The sequence below is a fragment of the Caretta caretta genome, chromosome 22 (genome assembly GCF_965140235.1).
Source record: "Caretta caretta isolate rCarCar2 chromosome 22, rCarCar1.hap1, whole genome shotgun sequence".
Classification (NCBI taxonomy): domain Eukaryota; kingdom Metazoa; phylum Chordata; order Testudines; family Cheloniidae; genus Caretta; species Caretta caretta.
The window spans coordinates 16,632,030-16,644,084 of record NC_134227.1 but is presented as its reverse complement, the minus strand read 5'-3'; the positions used below and the strand labels follow the sequence as shown (position 1 = coordinate 16,644,084).

Here is a 12,055-nt window from a genome sequence, read left to right as displayed (position 1 = left end):
TACAGGTGCTTGTGTGATAAGAGCCGAGTGTGTATGTGTGTGTATATGTATCCTTGGATGATCTCTAGTGAAGGGACAGGAGAAACCAGGAGCTCTATCTAAATATGGGCATATGTTAAATATATGTAGTTGCAGACAATTTGGAAATGCAGACAGTTCTCCAAAGTTATGAGAAGTGGAAATTAATTTTGTGGGTGTTAGAATAAGGCTGCAAAAATGGGGAGCGGGGAGGTGGACCCATCGCCTGGGGAATATGAATAACTGACCTGGAAATGCTTACCCAGTTATCACTTCTTGATGCTAATGTAAAAACAGAGTCAAAACCTCCTTTGTGCCAATAGTAAGTATTTAAAACCCACTAATTTGCAAGTCACTTTCCCTGCATTCTGGGGATTCTCTGTCCCATCTGAAGGGTTATTCTTAGTCCTCACAGCCAGAGCGTCCAAAGAAATGGGGCCTGTAGTACTGTTCGTTGAGACGTGCCAGCTCATTGTGGCAATAGCAGACTGCCTTGCTTAGTTCTAATGTAACCAAGATCCAAAAGGAGTAAGGAATTGCACAGACTTTTCCCTGATGGAGGAACTTCTCACCGTGCTAGTGATGGTTTGAGAGCTGGCGATGGAATGTGTTTAGTGATGTGTAATTACAATTCGGTCAGCTCCACTAAAATGTTTCCTATTCCAAGAGAAGAGCTCTCTAGAGGTTCATTAGGAACAGAAATAAAGGGCCACATGGGTTTTGTCTTTCAGGAAGTTGAGGAAAATTACACCACTCTCCTTCGCCAAAGGCTGGCTGGCTCAGCCCCCACAGATGAACATTCAGGTATGTGAACAGCACCTCATCCCTTCTCCCAGTGGCTCTTTCTAAATGGTAATGTATGTTAAAATATCGTTGAATTCTGGCACCAAGGACAATGAACAAAGCCGGTTATTAATCTTTCAAACAAAAGCCTTGAGAGATGTCATTATGGCTTCAGCCTTTTGGAAGCTGCTGGTTTCACATCATCATAAATCTGCTGATCATGTATTGCCCTCTCTGAGGATGTGTGAAGTTGGAGGCATCTCTCTCCCCCACTTTGCTTTTCCCCACTGCAAGCCCATGAATAAGGTGTTGGGCTTGTCTTTCAAAGGGGTTTGGATTAATTTAGGGACTGAAGTCAGATGAGTTATGGCTATTAGGATGGGCTGGGATGGTATCCCTAGCCTCTGTTTGCCAGAAGCTGGGAGTGGACGACAGTGGATGGATCACTTGGTGATTACCTGTTCTGTTCATTTCCTTTGAAGCACCTGGCATTGGCCATGGTCGGAAGACAGGATACTGGGCAAGATGGACCTTTGCTCTGACCCAGTATGGCCATTCTTGTGAGTTAGATTGTAAGAGCCCGCTTACTTTTGTGTGTAAAGCCCCATGCACACCATTGACACTGCATAAAGGAGCCATCACAGCTCCCTTTAAATTTGGTTTGAGCAGATCCCTGTGATGCCTGCAGATGTGTTCTCCAAGTCAACTGTGGCACATAGTTATCCCTGCAGACAGTTCTGTCTGAACTGGCTGTGTGTTTTGAAGGGTTGGTGATGCTTACTTCTCTTGTGGCCTGTTTTTCCCCTTGCATCTCTTTCCTTTTCAGACAAAAGTTAGTCACGTTTTCTGGAAGTGGCTGAAAATTGGATGCGAGCATCAGCCTCACACCAGCGCCTACTAGCTTTCATGCGGACTCTGAGACGAGAGCGTTCTGTCTGTGGACCATCCAAGTGCTAACCATGCTCTAGCAGAGTGGGGATGGGGTGCTTTCTCTGTGGGGCATCTGCACTAGATTGTCAGTGGGGGAGTCTCTTCCATTCTCTCCTCCTCCTCCTCTTGCTACCGGAAATTTTTGTTTTTGATTCAGAACAACAACAAAAATAACCAAACCAAATGTACAGAGCTTTGGGTGTAGGATATAAAAATGTATTTAGACATTTAAAAAATCAATGTATTTATTTGACTTCATTCCATGTATCAAAAGCACATTTTAATTTTTTTATTTGCTTTTGTTTTAATTGGGTAGTGACAGTTCTAGCCCTTGAAATCTAGTGCACTCTGGATCCCACTGCTCCAGAAGCAAAGTTCAGATCTGAGAAGGGGGGGAGGGGTGTATTTTGTGTCTTGATTTCACTGGATTGGACTCCAAGCTCCCTGCTGGCAACCCAACTGCCGCACGCAGAGTTATTTGCAAAGGTGTTCTGATGACCTTTGGTGGGAACGGGCTACATTCAACAGCCTGTGGACTGGCTCCATTTGGAGCGAATGCCTGTTCTTCGTAGCTCATGTGCAATGAGAATTCTCCATGCACTAAATAGCCAGGCACTTGAAATTAGCAAACCATTTTTCCCCTTGGTGGTCTCCTTCATTGACTGGGGGATCGGACAGGGAGAGGAGAAAGTTGGGTTTAATTTTTTTTTCTTGACTTTATGTTGGCCTTGATAATTGTCTCCTATTTAAAGCGATAAACAATATTTGGAGCTCCAGCACTTGTGTAACTGTGTTCCAGATCAAGCAGGAAAAAATGCAAACCTAGAAATGTGGGGCAGGTGGGGGTGTCTCACTAAATCACTACTGAATGAATGTTGGCTGCCATTTGAGTTAGCCACAGGTACTGCTGATTATAGGGCCAGTAAATGTTAGTACCTGGAGGTGTGTCTTGCTGAGTTTCATGGGGGGTGAGGGGTGTTTGTTTTTATTGGGGGGTTTTTTGCTTTTGTTTTTTGCACTGATTGTACCAAAGTGCTCTCAGATTGGAACAGATAGGTGCATTGCAGAGAAGGCAGAACTGCTGGAACCAGACCCGATTCTCTAGCACTTCCCATAGGCCAGTTCCAACAGTTTTCTGTTGGACTTCATTCCAGACTGACCCTGCAAAATGCAAGCTGATAACAGAACTAGCACTGGACATCCAGACTGGTTATCGATAGTGCCGGCTCTGAAATTGGAACTAGGATGGGCACTGCCTGCTATGGGACAGTTGGTTCAGGACGTTCTCTTCGCCTCTCAAACTTCTGGAATCACAAACTGCTCATTTAAAATATGCATGACGCATTCTTTCTGCACCGGGTACCCAAGGTTTAGACTATTTTGCCAACCGGAATTGAATAGTATGCCAAACCAGTCAATCGTCTTACCCTCTTAGAACCATTACAAGAAAGGTGTGCATTACTGCATGGACCATGACGTGTGGAGAATATCTTTGGTCAGTGGAAAGGTCATTCTCCCTGCTCCATTTTCCCTGTAGCTAATGACAGAGGATCAAAAGTGCTTTTCCACTCCTGTGAAGCAAAATCCAGTTCTTGTCCTTTTCCTTAAGAGAAAGAGCTTATCCAGGTTATCAGTTGAACTGAGATGATTTTGGATCCGCTTTACGAGTTGGGGCCATTGGAGAGCAGGGAGGATTCCCTTGCAGAAGCCAAGTGCATGGAGCACTTCACCAGCAGGATTCCCCACGTTCCTAACGCAAGCCCAAATGTACCTTCTGGACTGGCAATGGCATCTCACTGGTGCCAAGCTAGGGGCTCCTGTGTTACACCTGTATGAACATATGATCAGCATCAGATAAGAGCTTCCAGTGTCAGACAGGCAGGAGCTCAGCCCCAGCCATATGGTTCTGTTAGTTTTAAACATCTAGACTTGCTCTAATGAACCCAGAAATTAAACCGTTGTAACAAATGGTGCCTGACGCTGTGTGGAGTGTCCCTTTTACCCAGTCCTGCCCCAAAGATCTCTTGGTCCATGGCCAAGCTTAGTTTTTGATGCCATTTTCGTTTTAGAGCTACTGTTTCTTCCCCCCCAGCCTCTTCTCTTTATCAGCATGTGTCTCTTCCAGGGATGGATGGAAGAGTTGATTTTCCTGCTGCATGAATTGGAGCAGTTGCTATAGCCTTTATAACCCATTTCCCGAGCTGTCCAAGCCGTGCTTGAGCGTAGACCCTTCCCTACTTTGGGCTGCATTTAATAAACAGAGTTGAGCCCCGTTGTCCAAATGCAGGTTCAAAGCCCAATGAAGATGGGTTCTAGGAGAGCATCATGGCCAAGCTCTTGGCCATTATCACTCAAGGCCAAGTCCTGAGATCTCCAGCCTCCTTACTAGGTGCAGGAAGCCTAACGTTCGTGATGAGCAGCATGCTTCATAAGCAGCGGAGAGATAAGTGTGTAATGATGGCCTAGTGGGGAATGGTCTGCAGTTCCATGTCCTGGCTTGTCTGACTCCTCTGCCTTACGTGCGCTAGCATTTGGGGAGAAATCCCCCACCACTCTATTAGCGTCAGTGCAGCTCCACCAGAGGGGGGTGGTGGTGGAAGGGCTCGTGAAGGTAGAGTATAGAAATTGACCTTAGCGTGTCATCTAGACTTGAACTCAGGTTACCATCGCCGGAGCTGCAGCGGTGAGAGAGTTCCCCTGAAACGCTAACTTAGCCATAGCCTTTAGTCCAGCGGGAGGTGGGATGGACTATTATCTCAGCAAGCTCTCCAGAGGTATAGGGGGAAATGTTGACTGTCCCATTCTCAGCTGTGGTAGTGGTGGTGACACTTGAATCTTCGGGATGATTTGGCTGATGGGAGTGGCATCGAAGAGATACTGGGGATCTTCTTGAGCTAGCAAAGAAAGGTACACTACGTAGACCCAGCTTTATGGGAAGTGAAATGACGTGCTGTGTTGTACTTGGTCCTACTTGTTTTTCCATATTGATCAATCTCATGTTAAGGGCATTATTCCTTGGTGAGGGATAAGGGATCCTTCATTTCCCCAGCACCGTGACCTGAAATCACTGGGATTCCATTTCATTCCCTAGCACATCTACTGTATCGCAGACCCCAGGCATGGTTCATTTTGAAGTGGGGTGGGGGGCTGATGATCAGATGCACTTTTCAGTTCTCATTTTTATTTTCTTCAGTAGCCATGGGTTATCCCTTCTGTAAATTCCAGTTTCCAGTCCAGCACAAGATGACCTGGCCTGTGATTGTACGTTCCCTTGTTCAGATTGGACAGCAGGGCACTGTGTTCTCTGACATGAGCCTGCCTTTTTCTAAATAAAAAGATGACCCAGGGTTTCTCATCTTGAGAGTGAGGAAAGGTTGCTACAATGCACCCTGCAGTCCCTTCTGAGAAGTGTGTTCATCTAGTGTTATGGGATCTAGTTCGTAGGGCTAGAAAGAATTGGGTTGTGTGTGTTTGTAACAGTGTCTTGTCCCACAAAAAGGGGAGTGATACAAATGGCAATGCTATTTAGGCCACATTTGCTCAGGTTTCTCTCTCTGGCTTTCTCTGTAGGGAGAGGAGATTAAAACATCCAAGGGGCAGGATCAGAAAGGAGGATCAGGTGTGAAAACCCAAGGGCCTGAGTAGCCTAGATACCCTCGTCCGCTTTTACACCACATCCCTCTGCCTAGTTTCAGTGTTTCCAATAGAAACACGTCATCTATAAAATGTAGATTCTCGCTGACTCTTACAGAAACTGTGCCCCTTTGGCTAGAAAAGGTGTCTCAGTTTCCTGTGTAGGTGATCCTTGATTAGCGTTTCAGTGCTGAGGGTAATTGGTATTGCCTTTGCCCCCTGGGCTCCCCCAGGAAATCCCTTTTCTTTTCCAGGTGCCAGCTGATCAGCAGATGTACTGCAAAAGGGATACTGCAGCCAACACTGGTTTTATTTTGAATTAAGTCTTTTGGAACTCTCTTCCTACTAGAATATTTTTGTTTTCTTTGTACACCATACAATCATGTACTCTTAACAGAGATTTACTTTAAAGAGAAGAAGGAAAAAAAATCTGGAAATATTCTTTAAAAAAAAAATACAAAAATATCTTTATTAATAATCTTGTATTTTTACTGATCATGTTTGAATGTCTAAGAAAAGACTCTATTGTTGTATGTTTGTAAAATAGCTCTTTTATGACTTAGCGGATAAGGTTGTATGTTTTGGGAATTAAATATTGGTCATTTTAAAAGTATTTCTGTTTTCAGGAGCTGGAAAATAGAAAATTTAAGCATTCAAATATCATTAAATAAGCTTAAAGGAACCAAGTCCTTAACTGGCTGCTTTTTGTTTGGGTTTTTTTATTGCCTGGAGCTTGGCAGGACAGACTGTTCCAAAGAGAACTTGATGGACAGTGCAAGCTTTTATTTGGTACAAATAACCTATCGGAGTCCATTGATGCAATTGCTTGGGGAGTGGATTCTTTCTCACAGTTAACACTATTGTTCTTATTGATTAGTAGCTCTTCCCTGCAGAGCCCCCTGTTGGTATCTGTGACAGTTTAGCGATCCTGCTCCAACTAACCTATGCCTAGACGTGGTGTGCACCGTTGCCATCTGGAGAAGGGTATGCCACTGTTCTGGTAAGAGAGAATGCTTTCAAAGCCTGGTCATGCTAAGAAGTCTGATGTGGCACTCTAGTTCCAGACAGTCCTTCTCTCCCACTGAGCTGCCAGCATGTCTGCTCCATACAGGAAGTGTCCCCTGCTGGTTCCGTAGAAATAAGTGTGAATTCCATAGAAAAGTGAATTACTTTCTTGTGTTCAGTGAGTTCGCCTTCACTCCTGACGCCTTCTTTATCTCACCTTCACCCTAAACTTGTAAGCAATACAGTGTAAGTAATATTTTCAGATACCAAAATCTCTCTCCTGCTAGATCTTGTCTCAGCATCTGCCATCAGTGCACTTCATTTTGTATGTCTTCTGCTGATGTCTGTGGTCAAAGATCCTTTATTACCATGGGCCTGATCCAAACGCCTTGGAAGTGTGTCAGAATCTTTCCATTGATTCCCCTGGGCTTTGAATCCCCTGGGCTGTCTATGGTATCTGTAGCACACTCCTCACTCTGTAAATGTTCCACAATGCCAGCAAGATCACTTGATTCTCTCCCCCTTTTCAGAGCATATGGTTAGATTGGGTTTGTTTGCTTGTGTCCTACTTCGCTCTCAAATAATCGGTTTGGTATAAATGCCCCATAGCTTTTACTAGCAACGCTTTCTTTTTTATTCTCCACACTTCCTAACCCTTAACACTTTTTTCACTTGACACTTAGTACCCCTGAACCCTCGACCCTATACAAGTACCCCCTGCTGATAGTGACCGATATTCCAACCCCACTCTGCATTTGTATGCCTTTTTATGGCTGGATGGTCTGTACCCCACACAGTTCCTGATAAGACTTAAACGCCAACTTGTTGTTAAGTGACCTATTTCTGTTTGTTCCAGTGAATTCTAGTCTCTGAGCCTTTAAAATTGCCTGAAGCTTTAATGGAGTGAGTATAACATTTTTCTCAGTGTGTCTTGATAAAGCAATGGAGATGACAGAGAACAATCCTATATCCGGGTGGGGATGGACAAGACAATCTAACAGGTCTTTCCATTCTTGTCTATGATTCCCCTGAAAGGTTTTCTAGATACATGCTAGTGATTTTTTTTTTAAATACTCCTGTTTGCAGTGTCTAATGAATGCTCAGGCTTTCCCTAAAACCTGTCATGGCACCCCTCCCTCCAATGTTGGTTACTCTGTGGTTGGGAAGTTATTTAATGTTCTTGTGCTTGTCACGTCTTTGTCTGTGGTTCTTTGCCCCTGTGGGCTGAGTGTGGCAGTCTCGATACAAAGTCCACATGCTTGCTCTTGTGGTCTAGTGGAGCAGAAGTAGTAAAGGGCTGTGATGCCTATTCAAAGGGAAGCATTTGACATAGGACATTAACCACTCTTCTGCACCAGTAACACTGTCCTAACTCCCCTAGAAAGGCCTACCCTTGGTGCCATCCCACTTCCATTTGCTTTCTTCAGCGTTAAGGCCACGAATATCCCTGCATGGTGTTCTTGCTCAGCCCAAAGCTAGAATTCTCTTTGTCATGGAAGCCAAACAATTGGACTTTCAGCCACAAAAATAACACTGCACCTCAATCGGTAAACTGCTGAATTATAATGCAGGAGGTTCCCAATGCTAAGTGATCTATTAGTATTGCTACTCACGTCTATAAGATGCCAGTGATCATCATCAGTTGTGTTTGCGGGAGTGAATGGACACAAGATGACTTGCCGGTGGAAGTTTAGCCTTCATACTGAATTTTGGATGCAGCCCCATTGTATTACTTGACTGCAAAATGCTTGTTTTTCACCATTTCCTTCCCTGTGTCACAAATAGCAACTTCATGAGCACTTCAAACACATGGACTTTCTGGTCCATTTGTTCTGCTTTGACAGAGAAATTAGACAGTCCGTTTCACTTCCTATTTCTAGTCAGTTACATACTCATGCATTTAACACATAATGAGGTTGCCCTTAAGTTTCTAGCACCACGGAAGGATGTTTAAGTCCAGCCAGAAGCATTCCCCAATGCAATTAAATACTTGGGGTTTTATTTAAAAACTCTTTTGTGTGTTTGTTTTTTTTTAAGTAAAATCTAAATGTTTCGGCATAAAATATTCTGACAGCTAGAGGCCTTTTAACAAGGTGCTGTAGTTAAGGAATCTGGCAGTCTATTCATTATCAAGGTTTTTTGGACTGTTTTTCCTCCTTACACACAAGTATGAGCACTTCAGCTGTCTTGCTGAAAGGCTGAAGCTTTATACAAAGTGTCTGTCAAACTATTTCTCAAGTGGCTATAAAATGGCATTAGGCCTTACGTTATTGCTTGTTTGCTTCCCTGAAAGTGAATCATCATCTGTTGAATCTTTGCTTTTTTTTAAACTTAGCCCTTCATGGAAGAAGTCCAGATGTCTTTTTAAAATGGAGCTGCTAACAAAACCAGCAGGACGTATAAAGAGCTGTTGTGTTCCTGGATAGACAGACTCCCACAAGCGGGGCTCGAGCTAGCATGCTGAAAATTGCAGTGTGGATGATAGTGCACTCCAGCAGAGACTCAGGCTAGCCACCTGAGCTCGGAGCCAGGGGATCGGGTGGGCTTGAGAGTCTGAGCTCCTGACTAAGCCATACCGTCCACATTGTTTGTTTGTTTTTTAGCACGTTTAAGCTCAAGCCCCACGAGCATGAATCCATCTGCCTGGGCTGGGAGGCATGCTCCTAGCTGCAGTGTAGAAGTAACCTAGGTTGACAAGATGGCCATTATTTTTCCCCTGCAGCCTCTCCTTTGTTTTTCTCCAACTCACTCTTCCCCGTGAGTTTGAACTTCTCTCTTGCTGTTTGTCCTTAATTCTTCTTCACAAGTGAGGGGACATCAGCTCTGCAGTCGAGGTGCTGGTTGCAGCTCGGATGGACGTAGTAGTGCTGGGTGGAAGTGTCCAAGCATGGATAAAAAGAGCAGTGTAGATGCTTCAACGTGGGCTCTATAAGCATGTGCTTGTATTGGTGACCTGCACTGAACCTCATGCCCCTGCATCCACACAGCTGTTTTTAGCTGCGCTAGCATGGGTATATCCACCCGGGCTCGAATCCCTCATTGGATTGGAGCGTAGACAAACCCTGAAGATCGACAGTGACTTTCCCATGGCAGAAACCACATTACGGAAGACTGCATATCTGTGCGCGGGAGTGTTACAAGCTCTGAATTTTTTTCATTTTTATTCAGCAGCAGTTTTTCCTTCCTCAGGATCGAATAGAAATTTGAAGGGGAAGCAAAATTTGAACTTGCTATTGTACTTGGAGATTTTAATAGTGAACATCTGTGCTAAGATTGTTGTCCCTGGGCCTATATTTTATTGTTATCTGCAGAGGGTGATTGACACATATTCCCATTATTTAGTTCTGCCCTTCACCCCACCTTTTGGCTTCCCTGGCATTTGACATGGCACCAATCCAGATAACAAATCTGAAAAAGCCAGGTCTCTGGTATTTTTTCCCAAACTTTTGGAGTCCTGTTTCTCCCCTTCTGCAATGTGTCTCTACAGCTCCCTGAGAATGGCTTTATTACAGTTGATAATCTGAGCTCTGTTGTGCTTTGCGAATGATGCTGTTTGTGTTTTTTGCCTATTTAAATGTTTTATCTATTCCCTCTGCTGCACGATTGTAAATAAATTATTCAAAATAAACCAATCAAGTGCTGCTCTGTGACTTCTCCTGCAGCCAGTGCCCTCGAACCCAGCTAGGGGGAGAGGAGGACTGTAACGATCAGAAGGTGCTGTGTCTTCCAGGGCTCTTTCGGCTGCAGGATCAAGTCTCTCTGGGATTCATCGCCCTGCTGGCTGGCTGCCACGGTTATTGGAGTAGGGAAGTTGCAGCCAGGACTCAGTCTGACACAGATTTGTTACACTTCGGACAAGTTTGCACAGATTCTCTGGTGCGCTATTTGTAGCATTACAGTGATATAGCCTACCCGACAGGGATGCTGGGGCTTTGGTAATATTTATTATTTGTACCTAACAGTGATGCCTAGGAACCGCAGTCATGGACCAGTGGTCTCGATGCTGTACAGACTCAACAAAAAGACTGTCTGTGTCTCAAAGAGCTTGCCATCTCAAGTTTGCAAATGGCTTTGAGATCCTCTGCTATAGAAGTGCAGTGTGCTCCACTCCCAGCTCTTTCCATGGGGCCTCTAAAATTATCCTTCACTTCCTTGGATTTTTTTCCCTATCTTGCTTTGCATCCTAAGTATTTCCTTGTTCTCAGTAAACTGGCAAGCAGGCTAGTGCTGCTTTCCAAAGAGCAAGGGCAGGATTTATATGCCATCTTGTTCCACTGAAGATCTTTCATGGGGTAGGAGGGCCTGTGCATTCCCCCCCGCCCAGCCTGTCTCTAGGTGACCTTCATCAGCTAGTCGATGCAGTTATTTTTCCTCAAATATTTATGAAGGTTGGACTAAAATGAAAGCTGTCTAGTCTCTGGCATGTGATCCAGCCAGCTGGTCTGATTATTGTGAGTGAATGTATCATCTGAGAAACAGGCTCAGCCAGTGAGAACATGTCCCACAGAAGTAGGAAGCTCTCATATCTCCAATTTAGGCATGATCAACTATCTATGGACAGTAACCGCCCAAGCGAACTGGGAGGGGTTGGAGAGGGGCATCCAGAGTGTGTCTGCATTTTGATGTTGGTAGTCTCATGCTTCAGAACTTTCCAAATGCATTTGATTTTAAAAAGAGGAAGGAAAATCCTCATCCCCACTGGAAAGTGCTGGGGGTGGTATGCCTTTTGTGTTGATCGTTTGCCTCTGGATTCTTTGGTAATGTACGACAGCAGTGGCCCTTTAAAGATTTCTCCTGCCCTGCTATACAGGAGGAGGATTATTCTTTGAAAAGACAAACTTTGTTATTCAATAGAATACACCCTGCAGGACAGGAGGGATTTTAAGGGCTAGGACTGGGCATGCAGCTGAAGGAGTCTCTTTGCCTGTGCATAGGGAAGATTGGAGGGACATTTAACGAAGGCTGAAGCCATCCAGTGCCGAGTTCAGGCTAGCAGGGGAGTTCTAAGTGCAGGCTGAGGATCAAAGACAGCTGCAGCGTTATAAAATGTGGACCCATGGCTGATCTGTCGGTCTCTCTGTAACCACAGGGTGAGCTTAATGCTGATCAGCTGTGTGGCAGGTTTTCATTGCTGGGGAACTTCCATCAATTTTTATCAAGAAACCTTGACGTGCAGGCAAAAAATGTTTGGTGTTTTGTTTGGTTTTGTTTTTTTGCTTACGGGCAGCTCTCTGCCTCCTGGCCTGTTGCCAGCACAGCCCAAAAACTGCCACAAAGAGGGCACCCCGGTGACTGTGGCAACTGGAGAACAGAGACTAGGTCCCCTGGAGACATGCCCTAGACCGGAAAGTGTAAGGGGATTTCTGAGAAAGGGGGAGCAGTGCATCCACTGGAGGAGTGAGAGCCTCTGCTACTGTTAGCACCATCCAAATGATCCTGGGGAGGCCTGTACGTCCCTGTCGGGGCGGAGAGGCTGGCAAATAAGTTTTCAACCCCACTGACCCCCTTGGCCGCCTCTTTGCGATCAATTTTGGACACTGTGTCCTGCACCATCCCCGTCCTTGCTGGGCAGGACTATGCACGTAGCTTCTTGGATTGTGCCATGAAAAAGCAATACACTGAAATGTGCCTCCCTCGGTGTTTCTCCAATGTGAGCGCCTCTATTGGTCCCCCACCCCCACAGCTG

At 45.0% G+C, this 12,055-nt stretch overlaps 1 protein-coding gene across 5 annotated transcripts in view; it reads left to right on the top strand.

Moving 5' to 3' along the window:
• The window catches only part of ARHGEF12 (Rho guanine nucleotide exchange factor 12), a 103,168-nt gene extending 97,105 nt beyond the window's left edge, over positions 1-6,063 (top strand). For all 5 annotated transcript variants that reach the window (XM_048827675.2, XM_048827674.2, XM_048827673.2 and 2 more), the window contains 2 exons: positions 750-822; positions 1,628-6,063. In XM_048827675.2, coding sequence (XP_048683632.2) covers positions 750-822; positions 1,628-1,638 — 84 coding nt within the window. In that variant the 3' untranslated portion in view covers positions 1,639-6,063. The remainder of the gene's footprint in view (positions 1-749; positions 823-1,627) is intronic.
• Positions 6,064-12,055: the final 5,992 nt, after the last annotated feature.